This window comes from Dermacentor silvarum, chromosome 9 (genome assembly GCF_013339745.2).
Source record: "Dermacentor silvarum isolate Dsil-2018 chromosome 9, BIME_Dsil_1.4, whole genome shotgun sequence".
Taxonomy (NCBI): Eukaryota; Metazoa; Arthropoda; class Arachnida; order Ixodida; family Ixodidae; genus Dermacentor; species Dermacentor silvarum.
This window is the reverse complement of record NC_051162.1, coordinates 114841538-114864657: the sequence shown is the minus strand read 5'-3', so window position 1 is coordinate 114864657 and position 23120 is coordinate 114841538. Positions and strand designations below refer to the sequence as shown.

At 45.9% G+C, this 23120-nt stretch overlaps 2 protein-coding genes across 6 annotated transcripts in view; one reads left to right on the top strand and one right to left on the bottom strand.

The window, feature by feature from the left end:
* Positions 1–23120, bottom strand: part of LOC119464125 (rab-like protein 2A) — a 411477-nt gene that overhangs the window by 33065 nt on the left and 355292 nt on the right. The window lies entirely within an intron of this gene.
* LOC119464124 (rab-like protein 2A) lies at positions 1277–22328 on the top strand. Its single transcript, XM_037724962.2, has 8 exons — positions 1277–1499; positions 14622–14651; positions 14774–14853; positions 15086–15165; positions 18080–18191; positions 19673–19770; positions 20453–20536; positions 22040–22328. Exons 1-8 carry the CDS (start codon positions 1375–1377, stop codon positions 22112–22114), a joined length of 684 nt encoding a protein of 227 aa, XP_037580890.1. The 5' UTR covers positions 1277–1374; the 3' UTR covers positions 22115–22328.

The following is a 23120-nucleotide window of genomic DNA, read 5'->3' as shown; positions in this document are numbered from 1 at the left end:
TATCTAGCAAGCACACCTAGAGGGAACACTTAAAGTTCCGTGCTACCAAGGAAAAAGCTAGTATATATATATATATATATATACAGGGTGGCCTAGCTATCACGCGGCACGATTTCAAAAAAAGAGGAACGCCGTTACGCGAAGCAAACCTAGTGCGTATTGTTTCCAGTACAGTGGAGTAGCCGTCAGTATTTTTTCGTTACTGAGATTTAATTAGGGATCTTTGAATGCTATCACGCTTAAGCGAAGCATAAGCGTCCTCAAAATTGTTCGAGTTTGTAATCACTTGATTGTGTGGTTTTACTGTTAATTAACCTGAGACATTTTTGCTGTGTTGTCATTTGCATGCTTCTACACACGCACACATATGCATATACTGAAATACACGCGCATATACACACGCACACGTGCATGTACAGACACACACGGGCATATACACACGCACACACACGCATATACAAATATTCATGCGCATATAAAGACACACATGCCTACACACACACACAAACACACACACATACATACAAACACGCATATACAGGCACACACGGGCATATAGAGAAGCACACGCATATACAGACAAACACATAGGCATATACAGACACACAGGCGCTTATACACAAACACACATACGCTTATACTGACATACATGCGCATATACACACGCACACGCGCATGTACAGACACACTAGGGCATATACACACGCACACACATGCACATACAGACACACAGGAGCATATACACGGGCACACAAGGTCAAAACTAATTTGCAGCCCTCCAATACGGCGTGCCTCATAATCAGAACTGGTTTTTGCACGTAAAACTCCAGAAAGAAGAAGTGCATATAGAGACAGACACGCGCATATACACATGCACACGTTCATACAATAGATTGTACAATCTATCTGTAACGATTCTCACAGAAATAGCCAAGTCAGCCACAGCAAATATGCAACGCAGCCGTTCACCCATCGGCAGTATGAAAAGCGAAGAGATCAGTAATTGTAGTTTTAACGCATATATATATGCTCTAAACACGCACAATTTCCCGCTCCACAATCCCGGCAACGCCTTGCGCATTTTAAGCTCTTCGCTCACTCACCAGATGTCGCTCACTAACATGCCGCCAGTACCACCGACCCCGGACTCGGGACGTTGCCATAGCGCCAGTCGATCGGGACACCTGGCGTCACGCCCCACTGCCTGCTGTCACGCGTCCCTAATTTTTTGTTCCCTTCGTGGCGTCTCTATACCGGCCGTGATGCGTTATTCGCTGTTCATCATTGATTGTTTGCGTGGCGCTCGCGCAGCACGGGCTACACGGCCGCGGTAGTCGTCTTCGTGGCAGTTGACGCGCATGCCAATCTCGGAAAATGGCCGGCGGAGCGATGGACGCTGGAGGCACCGAGGAGGGCTTGGAGCACGGCGTAGATGACGTGGACGGACACGTGAAGCTCAAGGTTATCTGCCTGGGCGACAGTGCTGTGGGGAAATCAAAGTGAGTCCTCCTTCGATACTTAGTTTCTTTCTTACATAACTTCTTCGGAAAGGAGGGTACGTGTCGCGTTGACACGTTACGCGTAGGTAATCGTTCAAGGAAGACAGCGTGCGTTTTTCAAATCCGATGGCCTGCTGAAATCTGCAGCAGTGTTCAACAAAAAATGTGGCACCACGCAGGAGGGAAGCGTTGGTCACGTCTGCCGAACAATGTGTACTTTGCGAGTGATTTGGCATCGCTGTTATGAATTAACGCTCGTCTCTCTGTTTTGTTTCTACTTTCTGGCTATCTATTCCATTTTGCACTTGTAGTCAAACTCATAAGTGATATATTGGGCAGGTCGCATAGGAAAAACGAAAACCTTACTTTCATACTAGATACGTTAATATATTTATATCTTGATATGTCTCGTTACACTTCTCACCTTGGCGTCCTCTACATATTTTGTAAGTTGATCCCTATGCTGATCACCCTCGTAATGTTTTATGAATCCGCGGCGTGACGCGCAGTTATTACGAAGCTCAGGTGCAAATTGAGCGTCGTATGCGTGTTAGTCACTCCGTTTTTATCAGATAATCAATTAGAACGAATGGGGAGCCCAACGTCGCAGCTATATTTCTGGATAATAAGTAACAAGTACATACTAGACTGTGTGCTAAAAACAACGAAATGACCACAGACGAGTGAGTACACAAACGTAGGAGACCAAACGCTGTCTTGTCTTGTGTCCTGTGTCTGGTGGCATGTGTTTGTGCGCACTGCAGTCTGGTTATTTTGTTGTTTTGGGGCACACAACTCTACGATATTTAACCAAATAGCCCACTGTCGATTTTTTCTTAAGAAATACTTACTCTTCAAAGCATAAGGGGGAAATTGCGCACATGCTATAAAGAATAGAATTCAGGTAATTAACGAAGTATACAGTTAGATGTGCGATTTCATGACACGAGTATTTTTTGAAGATTTGTGCACTCACGAGGCAGATTAGAATCAAGTGGGTTTTGAAAATGGTTGAACTTTATAATCATGCTTGAGTTCTCAAAAATAAATTGTGTGTTCACTTCGTAATATACTGACAGATACCTTCTTTAAATTTTATGCGGTGTTAAAACAACCACTTCACCGAATTAATCAAAGGAATATCTGGAACGAAAATCCTAAGGGTATCAAAGTCGGTTCAAACTTGAGTGTGGAAGCGATGTTCAGTGCAGGCCTGCCCCAATAACTGTTTGCAAGGGTTAACTTCTAGTTACGGCGTGGAGTGTAAGCTCGCACTCATGCGTCTAGTGTTCGATAGTAAAGCAACACTGAAGAGAAAATTATCAGTCTCTGTATTACTAATTTACCTTTTTACAATATTGAAAAAGCAATTCTTAGCGCGAGAGGAGGTTTTCTAGCTATATGAATGACGAGTGGAAACACCGCCTTGAATTTCCCCGTACCAGCTAGCCATGACGTCATAGATTTTGACTGCCTGATCGGGCCTAATTAATTTTTGTCTTGTCCTAAACAAACCAAAGACTGAACCAAGCAAGCTTCATGACCTTTTACAGAACCACGCGGACAAAAGTTTGAACTAATACTCTGAAATTCCAGAAGTCTCATTGATGTGCTGGCTGAAGGGCATCAGCACAAAACTTTTAAAAGAAATTTGACTTTGACCTTCATCTTTTCTTCGAATAATCAACTCACTACCGTGAAAATTTCCTGAAATAAAGTTCTCAAAGAAATGTTTATTAGCCCAAAGCGATTTAGTGTTTATTTTTTGTGTCTCCTTTGTAGCTATTATAGCGCTTTTTGACTTCTTCGCACCGGATACAAATGTAAGCCCGCGTGATCCATATGCTTGGCCACATCAGCAACTTCCAAGACACGTCCTTATAAAACTGACCTGCTTTCGATAAATATGTTGTACTTTTGTTCTCACAATTACTACGGTATTTATCGTAAGTATCGCTTTGTGACTATGCGAAGCACGCTTAAAAGCCGTGAAATAAATGGACTACGTGGTACATGGTGTGGGGAAAACATTCTTACTTTTGTATGGAACAGATTGGAGAAATGAGGAAGATGGTTAGAAGGCTTATAGTTAATTATGGTGCCCTTTAGTGCAGCGCTCCTGAGAAATTGTGCGTGTACAAATAAACAAAAAGAGTACTTGGTGCATGAGTGTTCTCGTATATGCCGAAGGCGATCAGACAAGTGCCAGACAGAGCTTGCGTGACTCAGCACCCAAATGTTATTGCTTATTCACCTCCCCGGAAATTGCGCTGTGCGCCTTTTCCCGTGAGGTCGATAATGGCACGGCGATGGGCTTATTGCCTTCGATCTTCGATTATGTCTCGTGGGTTTAGCACGGCCTTCAAAGCTACTTTTATTCCTTAGCGCTTTACAACGCCGATTGTTAGGGGCTGATGCGTATTTATTTGTTTATTTATTTTGTATTTGTTCACTCCGTTATTTATGCTTTTAAGGAGAACAAAACTCACCCTCAGAGAGGTTTTTTAGTATTGTATTCTTGCTTCAGCTGCAAGAGCACAGTTTATGCCACGCAGAGGCTGTTAGAACACAGAATACGCTGTATTCACTGCGCCTAGACAGGGCACATCTTGCGCTACTGCACTATTATTATGTATTTTCCATGTGAGTATACTAAATTTTCTAATTGCTTATATGCGGAGGAGTACGTTAGACGCTGAAAAGTTGCCAGTAGCAGTAATAGTTGAAGATTCCTTTTCTTGGCTCCCACCTCTTTCTCTGTCTTTTAACCGTTGTGGCATGTCGGCTCTTCGCATCGTGTCATACAAACCGATAAAGAGAGTCGGTTAGAATAGAAATTGAAAGTATCGTGGCCGTCGGCAACATATGCCGAAGAAAACTTTGTTACAGAAGTCATTCCTGACGTCCAAGAGAATGCACAGCATTACAAGTTACGCTGCATTACATCGCCATTAATCACAATGTAAAGGTTTTATTGTTACCCGCCGTGGTGGCTTAGCAGCCATGGTGTGGCGTTGCTGCGAGGGTCACTGCGAGAGGTCACCGGATCAAATCCCGGCCGTGGCGGCCGCATTTCGATTGGGGCGAAATGCAACAACGAAATTCCTCTCATTTTCATCCATTGAGCCACGTTTTGAGCTGTAGGACCAAGATTGCGGGACCTGTTTCTTTTCGACCGAGGCAATAGTCATGTAGCCGTACCAGAACAACTCTATCACAGCCTTGATATTTTTATTTCGAACGCAGGGTGAAGAAGGGTGGAATGGTTAGTACGTTCCTCACGCTTCCTTATGTACTTTGAGCCGCAAAAGAGACACTTGAAACGTGCACGCAAACAAACAAACTAAGATGAAATTTATCTCGCGCAAGTTAGAAAATATCGAAGGGATGAGTATAAAACGTAACGGAGCTTAAAGCGACACGTTAAGTTCGGAGCAAAGGCAAGCAAGGCAAACCGACATAAGCTTTGAGCACGTACCGTCCTATAAACGTTCCCTCCGAGAGTTCGACCTGCTGTTAGGAGGGTGTTGAGCCGGTGGTCCTCAAATTGTTTCTCTCGCTGGTGGAAAGCCGGGGCACTGGTTACACTTCTCTTGCGGCCGGGCCGTCGATGGCCTTGTGCAGCGCTTGCCCAAGTTTATCTCGCCAGCCTCAGCAGGAGGCAGCTCATGTGGCACACTTCAACCAAGAGACGAGAAGGGCCTCACGGTCAGTGCCCGCGGTAGGCCTCGTCCTAGAGACGGGCATCAACAACAGAGCCGTCGCTTAGCAGGCCTCCCCTTCAGTCCCAGGACTGGCCTCCGCAATGGCGCCCCAGCAGGTGCCCCTCGGCAACGGCACCAGGTGGGTGCCCATTGTCACACGCCCACGGCAGGAACGCTAGCACGAGCTCTTCTGGCGGGACTTCAGTGAAGTACTCGAGCTCTCCCGAGTGTTCGCGACGCATTCTCGCCTGTTACTTCTCTTGCTTCTTCTCCTCTCGTGTCCGTGCTTGTCCGTGCCACCAGCCCTCTGCTCACCTTCTTCGTTTTGTGTGCCCGGCACCGGCTTCGGTATAGTTGGCCAGGTCAAGGCCACCGGTCGCAATCGTGTCACAGGTTGGTTTGCCTCGACCGAAGGGGGTTTCTCCCCAAATGCACGGCGACATCGAGTAGTTTCCCGCGAAACAAGTAAACACTGAAAAAGTAGTAATCTTCAGGTCCATTCATCACAACAGTAATGCTTTTCTCTCCTTTACCTTAAAGGGGGAGAGAGGGGCGGAAACTAGTCGCAAGCCATATTCAGGAAAGTAGGTGCGGTATCCAAATAAACGTGTTCACAATTAACATATTTGTTTCGTACATTTGTACTGGGCTCACTATGGAGGTGAATTTCTTCAGCCAAAGCTAAGTAGCACAATTATTCTGGCAAAAGGACGTATGCTGCCAAAATTAAGTTGCTAAAGTGTCGGCACCAGATAATCGAGGCCCGTATTTACAATGCAAAAATAATAAATTTTTTTGTTCGTAGGTGAATTTTGTCATTGACCGACCGCCTTTTGTAATAATTGTGTCCGGCAGCAGCTTTGGCTGGCATTGGCTTCTACTCTAGCAGAAGACAAGTCTGTAAATAACGGTAGCGATTTATTTAGAAGCTTTGTTATAACGAAGCTTCTAAATAGTGTTCGTTATCATTTCTGTGTCCCTGTTTATGTATCAAGCGGTGCGCTCAAGGGCGCAGAAAAGCAAGGGGCTATTGCCCGGTGCTCTTCAGGAACATTCAAGAATTTACCTAGTTCTCTGTTTCTTCATTTGTTTAGGTAGTTATTGTATTGTGCTTATCTACATCTCCTATACGGCATAATTGTAGAAAGGTTTAGTCATAGCCTAAAAGCGGAGTATTGTTAGAAAAGTAATAGAAACAACAGGAATAAACCTAAGAAAACAAGCGACAGACATAAATAAGTAAAATGTCCAAGGACACCTAAGCCCTTCTTATGAGTTGTGAATGCCAAAGCATCAATGTCCAATTGAACGCCGCTGAGTGGTCCTTCGAGTTGTGAGCTCCTCGCGGGCAAGCGATCGCGTTGAGACACTTGGTCAACGCCTCCTACATAGCACGAGGCCGGTACCCTTCCATATCTGACGTCATGTTACCCTGCCCAACTGCCATAGAATCCAATGGGGACGCTGCCGAGTGAGCCGCGGTGATTCTGACGGCACCGATTTCGTCACGCCGGACTTGGCAATGAAAATTTCGGTGCAAGTAGCATGACGTCATAAAGTACAGTGCACAGGCCCGCTATCTATGGGGCGCTAGTTTAAGCCATTGGGTAAGGCACTCAGCTTCTGAGCGTGGGGTCGAAGGTTTGGAAGTCACACTATCGCCAACGATTTTTATTTCGAATTTATTCTGTTTTTGTAAACATTGCTTCGTTATAGCGATTGCCTAGGCGAAGTGAGAACCCCGGCGAGAGCTTGCGCGGACAAGGAACGCGCGGATAAGCCAGGTTTCCGAGAACGAGGTGACGATGCCCTCACGCAACACCTGGCCCGCCAGTGCCGCAGCAGGTGTACCCTTTGGCCCGCTCTGCTCCATCGAGGCGCGCGTGTGACGTGGCGTCGCACCCAATGGGAATTTAGGTACCGTTTCGCTGCTTCTGACGACAGACGCCACTTTTTCGCTCAATGGGCCATTTGATGCTTCGCATCAAAAATAAACAAGCATTCACAAAAGAAACATACGTTCCGTACAAGTTTGGGTACCACAAGCGACAAATTGTATACGATCGGCACATGTCGAATCGATATTGAGAAGCCATTTTCAACAACATATAGAAGGTAATGTGTATTTACAAGATCACTTTGCGGCTTATATAGGTCATGATTGTATTAAAAAAATTCAGAGCCCTTCCAGTACTGTGAAGATGGAAGTCAGCGAAGCTGTGATTATGGTTGGTCTGCTGTAGTGAACATTGCTATAGAGAATTTATGTATTATCATTATTGATTATATTGAGCGTCTTCGGCATGTTCGCCAAAGAGCAAGGACACTGGCCTTTTCGCCCGGTGCGATGGCCAAGTAGTGCGTTTGCTGCGCCAAGTCCACCCCATCGTCATAGACTAACGTATGAGCCACAGCGTTCATAGCCGCGGCACACTGCACGGCAGCGTCAGGATCCTGTGAGATCTCTCCCGCTCCTGCTCTCGGCGGCTCATACATATCCAACGTGGGTACGAGCCACACGTGATTTCTTTCTTCGCTTCCTTCCTTCTTTCTTTCTCTCTTTGTTCATTTCTTTCTTTCCATCCTTCCTTCTTTCTTTCTTTCTTGTCCCTGGCTATGCGGCTATGCGCACCAATACGTTAATGCGCAACCTCACTCAAACACACTGAGGTTATTTTAAATGCAGGTCTTTAGCAATGCCAATTGAGCTGTTGTAGATCTGGTGTAAAAATTTCCGACGTTGATTTTTTTTTTCGCGAGTTCAATGGCTTCCATCCAAGATTGCTAGCAGTACCATACCTTTTATTGTTATAGTTGAATTTCAGCGTTCTCGCCTCTCTAATTGTGTTCGTCTCCATTTCTTTAAAATTCTCAAATGCTTAATCGCTGTCATATATTTATAGAAATTTTCTACCACTGAGTAGCCGATGAACAGAAGCGCTCGACCAGCACGAAAAGTTTGGCTCACATTCATTCTGTTCAACAGCTTCTGGCACCACACTTCGCAGCATCACATTTACACATACGCATGTCGGAGCCAAATTCATCGATCGCAGTTTTTGCCCGGGTAAATTGGCACGCCTCCTAGCTAGCTGGCGAGGACGGGTCATTTTTTTTCTATGACAGATGTTTCCTCACGCAAAGTTGATAAATCATGTGTGGTCATAAATATTAAATGTGTTCGATCTATCTCGGCGTGAGGGAGAGATAAGAAATCGAGTGAGGTGATAGGCGCGAGAAAGTTGTCAGGTTTTACAAGGCACTGGCAATGGGCAATGTATCTCGCCACCAAAATCAAGTAACACGTTCGACGTACGAGTCTCGTTCTATCGCCCTGCATAACGATCCGCTCTATATCAGGTTGTTCAAGTGGCGTTGCGAAGACAAAACCGTTGCGATGATCACGCACTCCTCGACCTGCTTTCTGTGTTTCGGTGCTGGGAATCACGCAAACACTCAAGTTTCATGTTTTGTTTTTTGCTTTGTTTTTTGTTTTCTGCTCCGGTCGCCGAGCTAAGCAAACCTTGCCAAATATCGACCGCAGAGGCACTTATTTCAGCAGGACACGGGAAATCAGCGGTGTGCGAGCAGAAAGTTAGTTACCTGGGTCAATCACTCCGCAACATTATAGGACTCGCATGACACGTTCTGTATCCAAAATGTTTACCTAAAACATTAAACTTGGTCAAATTTGTTGCAAGTCAACTACAGTTGACTTGCAACAAAGTTCACCAAGTCACCATCACCACCAGACTCCTCATCCCAGAAAATACAGGTATTTTCTGTGATGAGGAGTCTGATGGCCAAATAATTGTGCAGTGGTCGTTTCAATACAGCCAAGGCGTATTATACAATAAGCAACATTACGCTGCAATATTTTACCGAAAGCGAAATGTTTTGCAGTGTGTGAAATTCAAGGCGACGCGTGATACCTTTTGGAAGCATAATAATATTAACCGGCAAAAAACGATGCGCGGCTATGGGAGGGCTGCAAGATGCGGACTATCAACTAGCATCGGTCAAGTTTTTTGAAGGCAACCACTCGCCGAACACACGGCAATAGCCGTGCACAGATGCACGTTGACCATGCTATACCACCCTCGGGGGCCGCACGTGGCGCATTTTTCTCGCTCTGCGTGAAGCTTCCCGAAATTGCAACTGGAAGCCCGCACGGTTCAAGGTGGTTGACCCTCGGCCCGGGAAAAGCTGTCTGGCAGCACTGGAACGTCGTTCAAGAATGACCCGACCCCTCCAGGGCCTTCTAGGCGGGGAAGCAACGCCGGACGCAGGTCAGCCATCAGAGAATAGGGCTCTTAGAGTGTCCCCATTGGCCGAACATGTCGCCACTTGCACGGGCCCGACGATTGTATGAACATGACTACACCTGTACGGGCTCAACGACTGGATGAAAATGACCTTACCCCGACGGACTGAAGGGGTGATATGCCACATTAACACCGAGAAGAAAGAGGCGTTCTGCTTGCCGCGGACCGCAGCGTCTGAATTGCTGCCGGCCTAGATGGCATTTGGTTACTGTTATTTTTCTTTCTTCTATTCCTCGACCTATTGTAAATACACTTTCATTTTTTTAAGTCCTCCTCAACGTCGGCGAACTCCCGCACACAACGGCAATATCCAATAGGGTGCGTGTTTTAGGCCCTTCTACTTGTAAAGGCCGCCCAGGGCGACATGTGAACATGACAAAGCAAGGAGTTCGGTGATTGCGAACGGGAACCACTAGCGTAGGAGGCTGGGCGCTTGTCAGCACGTTATAGAAGTTGCTTAGTACCAGCAAGCATTTGTAGCCTCGAGAAACTTGTCTATTGGCCGTTTTCTAGTATTTTAACGACTCATATACTACATATAATTACAAATAAATCACTATTTCATACGAAAAGAGCTTAGTACAGCAACATTCATTCTGAGCAACATCGACTCGGCAGAAGAGTCGGCTATTTCGCTCGCCACAACCTGTCGGGGACAAATTCCAATTTTTACGGTTTCGCAAGCAGCATGCAGACATTTTCAGAAAGGCCGTATGTCCACAGTGGCACACAGTATACTATTCAAGCTACACAACCTATATCTCTATATCGCTATATATCGTGGGGCTCTATATCGATATAGTGCCCCACGATATAGAGCGATATAGAGATATAGGTTGTGTAGCTTGAGTAGTATACTGTGTGCCCTATATCGATATAGAGCCCTATATATATATAGGCGATATAGGCTCTATATCTCTATAATCTCTGAGAAATAGTATTGAAATTTACGAATTTCACAAGGACTCCTGACAGCGGAAATGTTCGCCCCGGGCTGCTCAGTAGCTTGCGGGGACGCGCGCTATCACGGAGAGCGAACGCACTCAATCTCCCACGCGCAAGCAAGGAAGCGGGAAGCCAGCGCCGGAGGGAGCGCGGGAGGGGGGGGGGGCGCACTTCTACTCTACCAACAACCGCGCTCGTCGCTCGTCCGCACCGTCTCTTATCTCCACACGGCTCTGACCTTTATGCGCCGTGCATTCGCCGCTCAGTTTCCGTTGAAGCGATAGACCGCACGTACCTTCGCCGCTGCGGCGTATCCGCTTGCTGCCAGAGTTTTGACGGTCGTTGTCTGCAGTCATTCAGTGTGATCTATTCATGTTTGTTTGTGCGCGCTTACACCACGCTCGTTCATTCAGTTAGTAATAGTCGGGCCACATTTTCCAACGCACGCTACACATGCAATGCTGCCCGGATCGGCAGTGCAGCGCTACAAGTGTGTCCCTTCGCACGCGCTGCCCACGGGAAGCGCTTCTCATCAACACCACCGTTTCACACGGGCCTTCTCGTGTTCATCGAGTCTCTCTTCATGTCGGTCTACTTACGCCGCAGCACACCTGCTTACTTAATCAGCTCATAAACGTTTACTACAATTCATATTGCTACCAAAGCCGCTCACCTTACTTCGTATGACATTGCTGTGTTGTTATCGCATTCATTGCTTCGCCCTTAGGGCGAAACTGTGACATTTTTTTGAATCAAGTTTATTTCATCATCATCATAGAAACAACACTTGACAGTGGCGTTATGACTTATTCCTACCAACGGGTGCATAATATGGTTTAGAGTACTGGTATCTTGGTATCTACCAATACTGCCAAGTCACCTCATACTAGTATACGATGTATGGAAAGCGTGAATATACTGGCAGTTCTTGCAAAGCCTACAACACGAGGGATACAAATGGGAGAAAAACTTCGAAGCATATGATGTCAGCCCGTCGTTGATTTTCATCCGCCCTATGGAGCACAAAGGTTGCTTATTTTTCACGCTTATTCAGCAGCGATTTGTTGTTTTGCGATGGCAATCATACGGACGCCCTAAGTGCATTCGTGCCGTCGCCACTACAATGCTACGGTAGCTAGATGGGTAGGTGGGCCGACCGGCGCGTCTGGAGCGCAGTTCACCGCTTCTCCGCGTCATGACGCAAAATTGGCGCTGCGGTCAGTAGAACGGTTCCGCAGAGCGCGCTGTTTGCTACTCGTCGCAGACGGCGCGCAAAAAAATAAATCCTGTATTGGAATATTTGTATGTCGTCTGTTCGTGTCAGTTTAAAAGGTGAAGAGCTCGGGGTCTCTCGTACTGTTTGCAAGTTCCTAAGCGATGTGGAATGTTTCAGGTCGGGAAAAATAACCGACGAGATTAGCGGCGGCATTACTCCACCAAAGAATACCACCAGGGAAATTTACTGCTTCGCTCCGAACTGCAAGTAGGGCTCTAAATCTCTGAGAAATAGTATTGAAATTTACGAATTTCACAAGGACTCCTGACAGCGGAAATGTTCGCCCCGGGCTGCTCAGTAGCTTGCTCAGTATAGGCCACGCTAATAAGCAAGCAGTGCAAACGCGTTCGCGAATGAGTTCCTCGACGTTGGAAATTTGCAAGCTGCACATGAGGTGCTCAGCGCCTGCGATATCGAGCACCGCTGCGCTGCTACAGAGAAAAGTGACTCTAGGCTGATTTTCTATATAGCACGCTATATGTAGCAAGGAAGTTTCTGCAAAGACCCAAGTGCTCCGATTGCTCAGGGACATTACTGAATTCCACGGAATCAGCTTGTCCTCCCGAGTCGTCACTTACGCTGCACATGAGTAGGTCAGAACTGATGCTCCCTTCTGAAGCCCTAAACAAACATGGTAATATCGCTAGAGGACGCCTTCACGTTGTGCTTCAGTTTAAATGAGTTACGAAGGAACCATGTCGCCGACTTTGCATCCTTTCTGCAGATGAATCCTCCGAATTTGATCGGCTGTGACCGGCACAAGAAAGAGCTCACAAACGACGTTGTGAAGTTCTATTCAATTACACGCCTTTACTTCCTGGTCAAGGGCAAGAAAATGGCGCGTGAAAGCAACAGGAAGAAGAGGAAGCACTTGAAGCTGAGCCGTGTGCATGGTGTGAATAATGTGATGAAGCGGTGGACCAACGTTGCGACTTTTCTGGCGCTAGGCTATTTATGTTGGTGTGTATACTGACTCAAGTTACGAAACCTTCTCGAAACAATCTAAATACCGTAACTCATGCAGCAATAAAACACAATAGCTAGATTTCCCGAAATTGAAACATTAGAACTGAAATATCGCGTAAACACGTTTCCATGTACCGTATAAAACCATTGCAGTATTGTTTTATGCATGGAAGAAATGCATCTACGTCTTGAATGCAATGGGTGGAGCGCCGCGTTTATACCAATAAATGCGACCAATCGCCAAGCTAGAAAATTAACTTGAGCATTTCGTTTTTTTTTTTTTTCAGACTAGACGACCACAACAAGGCTTGGCCTACACTACTCAGAACAGTATTATAACGCGTATACTTCAAAGATACAATCAGAGGCAGCGATGCTGTCACACACGCTGCACGTCTACACAGCGCAGCCGACGTTGCGCGCAGCTCAGACGTTACACTGTCCGCCGCACCACTTCTGCGTCATGATGCGGAGAAGTGCTGAACTACGCTCGATCGGCACACCGACCCACCTAGCCACCATAACAATGCTGTTGGGGGTGCGACGGCTCACGCGCGGCCCACGCATCGAGTGGTTGACGTCACGGGATCTGCTGTGGGTGCGAGGGCGAGCATGCCAGGACGGCAGCGAGGGCGAGCAGAGACAACGCCTCCTAGATAGCAGGCTTGTGCACTCTACTTTATGACGTCATGCTTCTTGAACCAAAAGGGAAAGGTAGCATGTCGGCATAGATTGAAGGGCACAGGCATTGTGCTATCTAGCAGGCGTCGGTAGAGAAGGCTATTATTTTGACGCACGCATATTCTCATTCGCCATGTTGGAGGACACGTGATCCGAGTTTCGAGGTCTCGGAAGAATGGTAAAGAGAGCTAGAGCACGGAACGTTCGCCTTTGTAAGAGCGCACGCACTCCTCGGCACTTCTCGTCACGCAATTGTTGTGACCGCGAATGCTCGCGCCTGTTGTGTGAAGTGTTCTATTGCGTGTTCGTGAGCTGTGGGACACCACGCGCGTTTCTTTAGCAACCAGATGTTTACTATAATTTACAGTGCCTCTTAAACCCACTAGCGTTACTACGTGCAATATTGCATCACATTGATTTCGCTTTGAATAATTCGACCTTATGGCGATTCTGCGACCATTTTTACCTCGTTTATGACGGTATGTAAGGAGCGCTCACCGTGGTGGCGTCATGGCATTGACATTGCGTTGCTGAGCCCGAGGTCGCACGATCAACTCCCGGCCACGTCGACCTCACTCACCGGTTTTTTGCAAAACGCTAGAACGCCGGTGTCTACTGTGTGCACATTACAGAATCCGAGGTGGTCAAAATTATTCCGTAGACAGCCAGTACAGTGTGCCTCATAATAATATCGCGTTTTGGCACGTAAAACCCTCGAATCTCAATCATTTTATGTCAGGAGCGTACGCAGAATAATATTCTGATGCGAAAGCATCAAATGGCCTATAGAACGAAAATCCCGGTGTCGTCTGTAGCAGCGAAACGGCACCTAAATTCCCAATTGGCTGCGACACCATGGCACGAGCACGCTTCGATGGAGCAGAGCGGACGAATAGGAAGACTTGCTGCCCCGCTAGCACGCCAGGTATTGGCCGTGCAAGCACTCGCCTGCGTCCTAACTGCGCCTCGGTAATGCCTAATCAAAACGCGCAAAGCGTCTCAACGTGCTCACTTGCTATTGCAATTACTATTAATTAGTAATTGATAGCAATAGTTAATACTAAAGCACGACTTTGCATCTTGTTCGTCCACCTTTCGCTCAAATATTCAATATAGTGTTACGGCATATTTTCTTCTTGTAGGTAAATTCACTATGTGGTTCATTTCACTACAATGACAACTATCATAAGCGAAATAATCTACTCTTTTTTTATATTCAACGCAGGCTCGTGGAACGGTTTCTACTGGACGCCTAGTATCCTTTTTTGGTGAACATTGCCCCCACTAGCAATCGCTTGAACAGTGTGGCCAATGAACGCCGTTAAGCTTCTTTTTTTTTCATCCTTAACTGCATTATCCCACCACTTGTGTTTTCAGCAAACCTCACCAAGTTTCTACCTACGCACTCACACTGTTACGACACAAGACGAAAGTTGATGGTGAACCTGTTATAGTAGGTAAGCACCACTATTGCAGCATAAGTTGGGTTTCTTGAAATTTAGATAAACCATGAGTACCATCAAGTCCTTAGATAGCATAAGAGATATACCATATGTATTGTTAACTTTAAGCGGTGTGTTTTTCGAGACACTGAACGCCATAGCGGTACGTAGTCCCATTTTACTAGCAGGAAATAGTCGACGGGCAATTTTTCTGAACAATCGAAACAAACACCGCATGCCGTTTCAGATTTCTGGGACACTGCCGGCCAAGAGAGGTTCAAGACTCTTCACCCTTCCTATTACCACCAGGCGGACGCTTGTATTCTGGTAAGGTCAGGTTCAGTTAGTTTTGGTGATATCAAACTGAGGGGATACTATGACGCATTTTGCAATGCGAACCATGATACACAACCTAACGAAAGACAACAGATATAACAGAGCTGAGAATGCAGTTTAGAATGATCAAATAAACTGTTTTTCGCAGATATCTGTAACAACACTGTCATCAGCCCCTGGAGCATGCACGTAGACATTCTTACTAATTCTAAGAGTGCAAAGGAACGCGACATCGAGCGCCTAAAGATAACATTTCTTTCTTTATTCGTTTATTTTTTGCTTGTTTTCGTACTATCAATCGCCTGAGAGATTTAGAAAAAGCAGGGACAAGAACTAATATGTGCATTTGTGGCTCACATGACATTTTCGTAAAAAGTGTTAGAAGCAATGCAGGCAGGGAAAGCAGTTCCAGCCTTTGCAGATTCTTGGGGTGAATACGTTTTTGTGTATGGTGACGGCGGCAAGAGAAACGTCCAACCTTCGGGGGATAATCCATTTCAGCTGACAGGTACGATGGCTGGAATCTCCTTCGTGTCTTGCGCCGGCACTAATATTGTTCAGTTTTCTTTTTGAATGCCACAACCATTTTGCTACGACACTCAATCGTTCTAACACTGCGGACGGCATAAAAACTTCATTAAGGAGACACACAGCGTGGACACACTGCTTCTAATTGATCCGAGGCATTAAGCCGGAGATACTTTATTTAGTCCTCCTCTTCACATGCCACAGGTCATTACAAGGAGCACTCATATATCAAAAATGACAATTGTATTTCAAAATGCTGAATACGGAAACGGCAGACAAGACATACGGTGAAACAGGCACTATTAGGCTAGCTTCAAGGTCACCGTTTCGATTTTTAACTTGGCTGCAAAGTTTTGTATAAAGGTTACCTGGAACTCCTGGCGCCACTGCCACAATTCATTTCTCGCAGCTTAATTTAAAGTACAGGATCAGAAATAAATATAGAGCACTTTCGCAGTAAAAAAAAAGAGAACCTAAGTTCTGACAGGTAAAAAAATAAAAGAATTACGGCAGCTGATTTTCAGTCGATATGATGCGACCTACATTTTCCCGCTGGAGAAAAAAAATTGAAATTCGCATCTTATCATAACCTTGTCGGATTGATGTCAATTCTTATGACGAAATTCGTAGTTTTGCTTAGATGTACCTGAAGCGTAGGCTTTATTCACACAGGTGTTATCTGTCCCGTCCTTTCACTCTAACGGCACGGGTTTCTGTCTGGTGAAAACGTTTTCTCGCCAGTTTTTTATGAAGAACAAAACATCAGTGACATCGGCCGATGCTCTCAATGTCGCCGGCATCCCACTTTTGTGCCGAACATGGAGAACAAATGTTTGAATCAGTGCGCTTCTTCCTACGGTTACTGTGTATATTTATTGGAGCAGTTTAATAAAGAGGCTGATGTAAGCGAAAATGTGCTTTCGAATTTCTAGCAAAATTGCGTTTTTCCGGAAGAAGCCGAATATCGTCTGATCACGCTCGGCTGCCTGCGTAGGGACTAAACTTTGGCCAGACTCCTTATTGGTGCCGTAACCGTCGGGCCTCGCAAGTTTCGATTAGTTTTAAATACTCAACTATAGCCTCGAACCACGCGAAACCACGTGAACCACGCGAGGGAGGGTCAGAACACACACACGCACGCCCGCACGCGCCCACTCCAGGCCGCTCCTGGCTAGATGTCTTGCTAGACTTCGATTTGTATTGAGCCATGGTGACAGCGCTTCAAAATGCGCAAGTTGGAAGTGGCTACTATCCGTCGCCAAAACTGGTGCAAAACAAAGCCGGTCCATCTCACGTAGCATGGTCAGGCCAGACTGGAGCATATGAGCGCGACTCAAGCCCTGTCGTGTACAAAGCAAACGCTGCGCATACTAACTACACTTGCATGCAGCTGTGTTCTGCTACGCAGCGTACATACCGCGAGCGCCGCGGGGTGCCTCGGCGAGTCCGCTAGGAGAGTGATTGTGAAGTTGAAGAGGCGCCGTTTTCTGCAACCCTTTAGGAAGCATGACGTAGCACCTTGGGGAAGGGGAGTGGGGATATAAAGACGCATGAATAGAGAGAAGGTCGAGGCGTTCACAGAGCCCTTGGCTATCAGCGGTAGCCAGGCGGGGCATTCATAGGTTGCACAACAGCTCCGTGTCCTACAGGAAGGTGAGAAGGTGCCTTAAGGTGGAGCTGTAGAGCTGTGAGCGCTCTGCGGCTTGCTGAGGACAACCATGTTTGGCGCGTGGTAGGCGCCAAAATCGGAAATAGTTGCGTCTACGTGAATATCCAAAATCAAATTTGAACTGCGAGCCACGGTAACGTTCAGTAGACGGAGCGTTGTGGGCACGCCCCGCTCCGCCGTAGCCTTCGCAGTGCAAGGCATTGAAGAAGGAGTGGGAGCACCACGAAGGCAATAATACACAACATTTTATTGCCTAACAATCCGCTTCTGCAGAACGCATTGAAAAACTCCTCACAGCAAAGCGTTATTAAAATAGTCTATTTCAACTACGAATGCATTTCCCGACAACGATTAAACGTGGTTCAGGGCCCCTTTAAGAACAGCGATTTTTAGCGAGTTGGTCTAGTTCATGGCGTGATTTGCGGCGCCAAACACCCAAGTGCGGAAAGAGACAAACGAAGGCTTCTTTTCTTTCCGCACGTAAGTGCTTCGCGTTGGAAATCGCGCCATGTGAAATTTTGGTCTCGTGGTTTTGCCTAATAAGAATTCATTAGAGAGCTTTCGATTAAGGTACACAAGAGACTCGCGTTACGCTTGCATGTAAAATCAGCTTTGGCTCCAGCAAAATATATACTGAATTTAGGTTTTTCATACGCAAGGGATTTGGAACCCCCTAATCTCGAGCTTTTTTCTCATTGTGCTTCACAGGTGTTCGACGTCACAAGGAAGATCACGTACAAGAACCTCTCTAACTGGTACAAGGAGCTTAGGGATAACCGGCCTGCAATACCTTGTCTTTGTGTCGCCAACAAAATTGATGGTAAGCACTTAATTACATTCTCTTCCCGCCGCCAGACTGAACGGCCTGTTACGAATGCTCAGTTGTTACGCCTGTGAGCGTAGAATAGCGCAAACTATCTTGACGCCTTTTTCCCCCCTGTTAAATGTGCCAACGGATTGAAACAAACCTCCGAAATACAAAAAGGTGCTTTTTTGTGCATAGTCGAGGTCCAGTGCTTCAGGACGCAGATGAAATTCACTGTCGAAATGACGGACTCATACAAACACTGGGTACTTATTACTTACTGATTAACTAAAATAAACTATTTGCGCTGGCATTTAGAACACGGCCGCTGCCCTACTGTTTCTAAAAAGAAGTGCGAGAGTTGCGTTTGTGCTCATGCAAAGTTGGAAGGAGCTCCGTAACCATAGTACTCGGCGTTGTACACTCAAACAATCACAGAGAACGTGCCGTAGTCTCCGATGAAAAGTTTCGGTAATACTTTTACTTCTGCACGTAGCTGCGTCAGGCACGCCGCCTCGTTGCAGTTCAGGGCGTGGTGCCCATTAGCTTAGCCAATCAGCATCCACTAAAAGTGATAGCCCGAAAGCTATCGATCCGTAATTTTGTCACAGTTGGACAGCACTGCGCAAATGCGATGAAGTACAATCACGGATGAAGGAAAGAAACTACATGGAAACTATATGGAAAGAAACTCTATGAGGTATACAGATTGATGCCGCTGAAACCGAGTCGCAAGAATATGTCGTAATTTATGCCCCTCTAATATCGCCTTCAGTGTGAATAACTCTGCAAGGCACCTTTGAAATCAGCGCCTATTTAATATTTTGTTTGTCGAACTCTCAAAACGGCTGTCATCGGAAAGATTATAATACAACTCAAATTGGGTACGAAGAGCCGATGCTTTTAGGGATATGCGATGATTCGAGACTATTGTGTTATTTAAAATTTTATCATGAGGCATATGTTTATATTTAAGTAAAGCGTTAAGGCTCTCTTCATGCGAGAACTGGTGTAGTGCCTTGAAGAGCGCATTGTCCATGAGCCAACTGCTATCCACGTGTATCGTTGCCTCGTTACACCATGCCCATAGCCATTGTTCGCAGATACAAACGATTAGTGAGGTTTGAAAAGTACGTGTCAAAATTGTGTTTTTTTATGAACAAACCTTTATGTATTTAATGTAAAGACTCTATGGAACAAGATCTTTTGACAATCGTCCGAATTAGCTAAGGACTACATCACAGCCTCAACTTACCACAAAGCGCAAACAACTAAATTTGGCACATGAGCACGCAGGCCGCACTCAAATCGTTCTACAGTCACACAAAACAACTAGAAAACGAAAAGGTGCGTAATATTTTTCGGCCAGCCTCGCTTTGTGCCATTATACCAGTGTATTAGAATATGACATCAGATAGTGAGTATGTATAGTGTATTTCTTCGTTGCATCGTAGTATACGGCCCACTTTCACATAGCAGTGTTTGTCCCCTTACAGCTGATAGCACTGTCGTGCAAAAGAGCTTCAACTTCGGCAAGAAGAACGGCATGCCTTTCTACTTTGTATCAGCGTCTGACGGCACGAACGTTGTAAAGGTGAGCTCAACAACCTGCGGAAACGTCCAAGCATAATCCAATTTTGTTGCTTTTTATATATCGTCCCTCATCTGATGCGGCTCCTTTAAAAGGCATCGCACCAGGCCTTATAGGAAACTTGTGTTAAACGATATAATTTGTACAGTGCCTTCTGGAGAGCATTTTATGAATAATTCTTCAAAAGCATCAATAGCGGATGCGTGATTGAAATACAAGTGAATAAACAGAGAGATAGTTAAGAGTTTATGGAGGAAGTGATATGTTGCGTGATTACGCCATGAAGAAACAAGCTACCTTCCCCACAGCAGACGTTCTTTCGCATTGACTTCACGCACTCCTCAATCGATGTTCCTCTACCTTTATGCTCCCTCAAAGTTCCTCACTGCGTGTGCTTGCATTGAAGGACCAAACCTGATGAGGCTCTCTTTACATATTTTGTGATATGACTGACAAGCAGGAAAGCAAGCATAAATAATTTTCAAAGAATGCATTGTGAGTTTCCGTAGTGAAGCATAAGAAATGTAAACCACCACTGCCATACATTGTTTTGGTGAAGCTTTAGAACTACGTCATTTATTACTTTGCTCTAGTTTCTTGCGTCCTATGTTTTTGTTGTTAATTTACGATGTTTTCTATTAGATTCTGCTGCCCTGCTTATAAAGGACTTATTATTTTGCTCTAGATGTTTCGAGATGCCATCTCGGCAGCTTACAGGTACCGAAAGGATCCCACAGATTTCATCGACCAAGTACTCCAAGAATTGGAGGTATGTGAACCTGAATGCAAACTCTCTAGAGACAGTAATTAGAAAACACATTGACGCCTGCTTATCTAAGGCGTAAGGTATTCTTGCGAACAAAATCAGTTCATGGTCTCATGGTAAAGAAGCAGACATACAGAACTTATCTCTTTATTCGAGCAATTCGCACCCAGAGATCAAAACAACGTTAAAATTACGACTTAATTGCACCCCAACAATCAGCCGTCGTCCTATCTGGACGACGGCTGTTTTGGTAGAGTGCGTCGCCATATGTTTCAATTTAATTGCTGTTGCTCAGGCATAGTTCACAGAGAGAGGGAGAAAGAAACAAGGGAAATGTAGGGAGGTTAACCAAGGGCGTGCCCGGTTGGCTACCCTACGCTTGGGGAGCGTAGTACAACACCATTCAAGTGGCGCGTGCCATCTTATTATACGTAGCAGTCGAGCTATCGATTTCGGACGCCGCTCGCAAACTTTAGAATACAGCTAGTACGTCTTGTGAAATGCAGTTGAAAATTCAATGGAAGAACTGTCACGAAAAACAATTATAACTATGCACGCGTGGCAACACCATGGAATAGGTTTGACTCAAATACTTTATGACAGTTTTCCTTGATGATATGTTAAGTCTCTAGGGCGAAAATTAAGTTCAACTCGCGCTATGCTCGTTACTTTTGTAGTTGTAAGCGTTTTTTAAATAGGACGATGCTTCAAGTAAACATAGTCGTGCTAAATGATAGCGTTTTTGTTATAATGCTACCAACAGCTACAATTACTATCATTACTCTCAATGAAACCATTTTAACCACACTGCTTTATTTCTAATATCGTTCGTTTCTTTTAATGGCTATAGTTTTTTCTTGGTTTGGCAAGCTCAGTGGGAGTGACAGAAGGGTACGATTCGAGGGGCGGTATCTTTAGTGAAAGCAGGACTCGGCCTGCGTGACATTTTTCCCGAAATGCGGGAATAATGAGCGGGGAGGGGGGTCAAAGGAATACGGTGACATGCGTTGAACTACTTAGACGTCAATGTTTATGCTAAAAAGAAAAAAAAGTGACGCCAGTCGGTGTGCATTCTCGTTGGGAGATGATTAGGGCGAGAACGACCCACGAAAGCAGCGAAACGCAGAGTATAGCGCTTGTTACGTACTCAGATTTCGCCTGCTCTGCTCACGCAGGAGCCTCGCTAAAACCATCCTAAACTTGGAAGTCTAGCAGTAAGCAGCATAAAGGCCGGTACAGAGTAAATAAACCACAGTGCGGTCCGACGTTGAAGGGAACACGAGATTAGCGATTCGGGACTGATTACTGTTGAATTTCGCACGAAGTTTCCAGCAAAATGTGCCAGTTTATCTAAAACGTCACACATCCCTCAATGTAAAAAGTAATGATACCTTTGAGAAATGTTGTAGCGAGTATTATTTAGCTTTACTAGAGTATTCTTACCTTTACGAGTGGTTGATACTGTATATTGCACGGTGCCTGAACTCTTATGGCTGATTATTGCAGGGCTTCAGCAGTGAAGGCGAAACTGAAGACACGTCTTCAACTTCTGGCGGCAGCGCATCTGTGAAGCCCGTGTAAGGCCAGACTAAGATGACGGTAGAAATAATGCTGCGGAGCGTCCTGGGTTGTGTGTATGCAATTTGCCCAAGACTGTCTGAAACCGGGGTGCTGTGAAATTGACGCACATATATAAGAATTCGCACAGTAATAAAGTTCGATTCTATTAAACAAGCTTTTTATAGACAATGCTTACATGAACAAATTTGTGTAAATAAAAGTAAAAAGTGTTAAATTGCCTCTCGTGTTATTGCTCGAAAGAAAAAAAGTCGCAGTTTTGCCCCAAAGGCGAAGCGTCGATTGCGATAGCAAATTAGTAGAGAGCTATACAAAGCAAAGATAGTAGTTTAATTCGCCGTATCAAGTTGTAAACATTCGCTCACTAACTAAATAGACAAGCATGGCGTCGCGCGCGCACAGGTAAACATGAATACATCTCGCTCGATGACAACGGAAACTCGCTGTGAAAACGCCGGAGTGATAAAGCGCGCCAGCAGCAGCGGGTGAATTGACCTTCGCGCTGTCTCTCGCCTCGCTTCAACGCGAACTAAACGTCGAAAGCAGAGCGCATGCATACGAAGATACCGGTCCTCGGCGCATGCACTTTCTCGCCATCGCCGATCGCTTTGAAGATGAGGCCCGCGCGGGCGCGTCCTTCGCCCGCATCGCAGATCCCTTTCAAGATACGGCGCGGCTGCGCTGTGAGCAGCAGCAGCCGGAGCAGAACGTAACCCCCCAACCTCCTCCTACTGTGTCCCCTCGCCCCCGTGCCTCGTGCGCGCGAAAGGCGACCGCGCGCTTCCGGCCTGCCTTCCTCCCTCGCGTTCGTTACAATAAGCCCCTAATGCCGGCTCCCCTCGTACGCTTTCACTCGCACACACAGCATACGGCGCGCGACGGCGATTTTATCGCTGTTGGACTTTATACGGAACCTCACGGCGACGGCGACGGCGAAACCAACGGCAGAAATAGCATTGGAGTGTCCGTATAATTGCTATCGCAATAAAATCAAAATGACCTTTCGTAT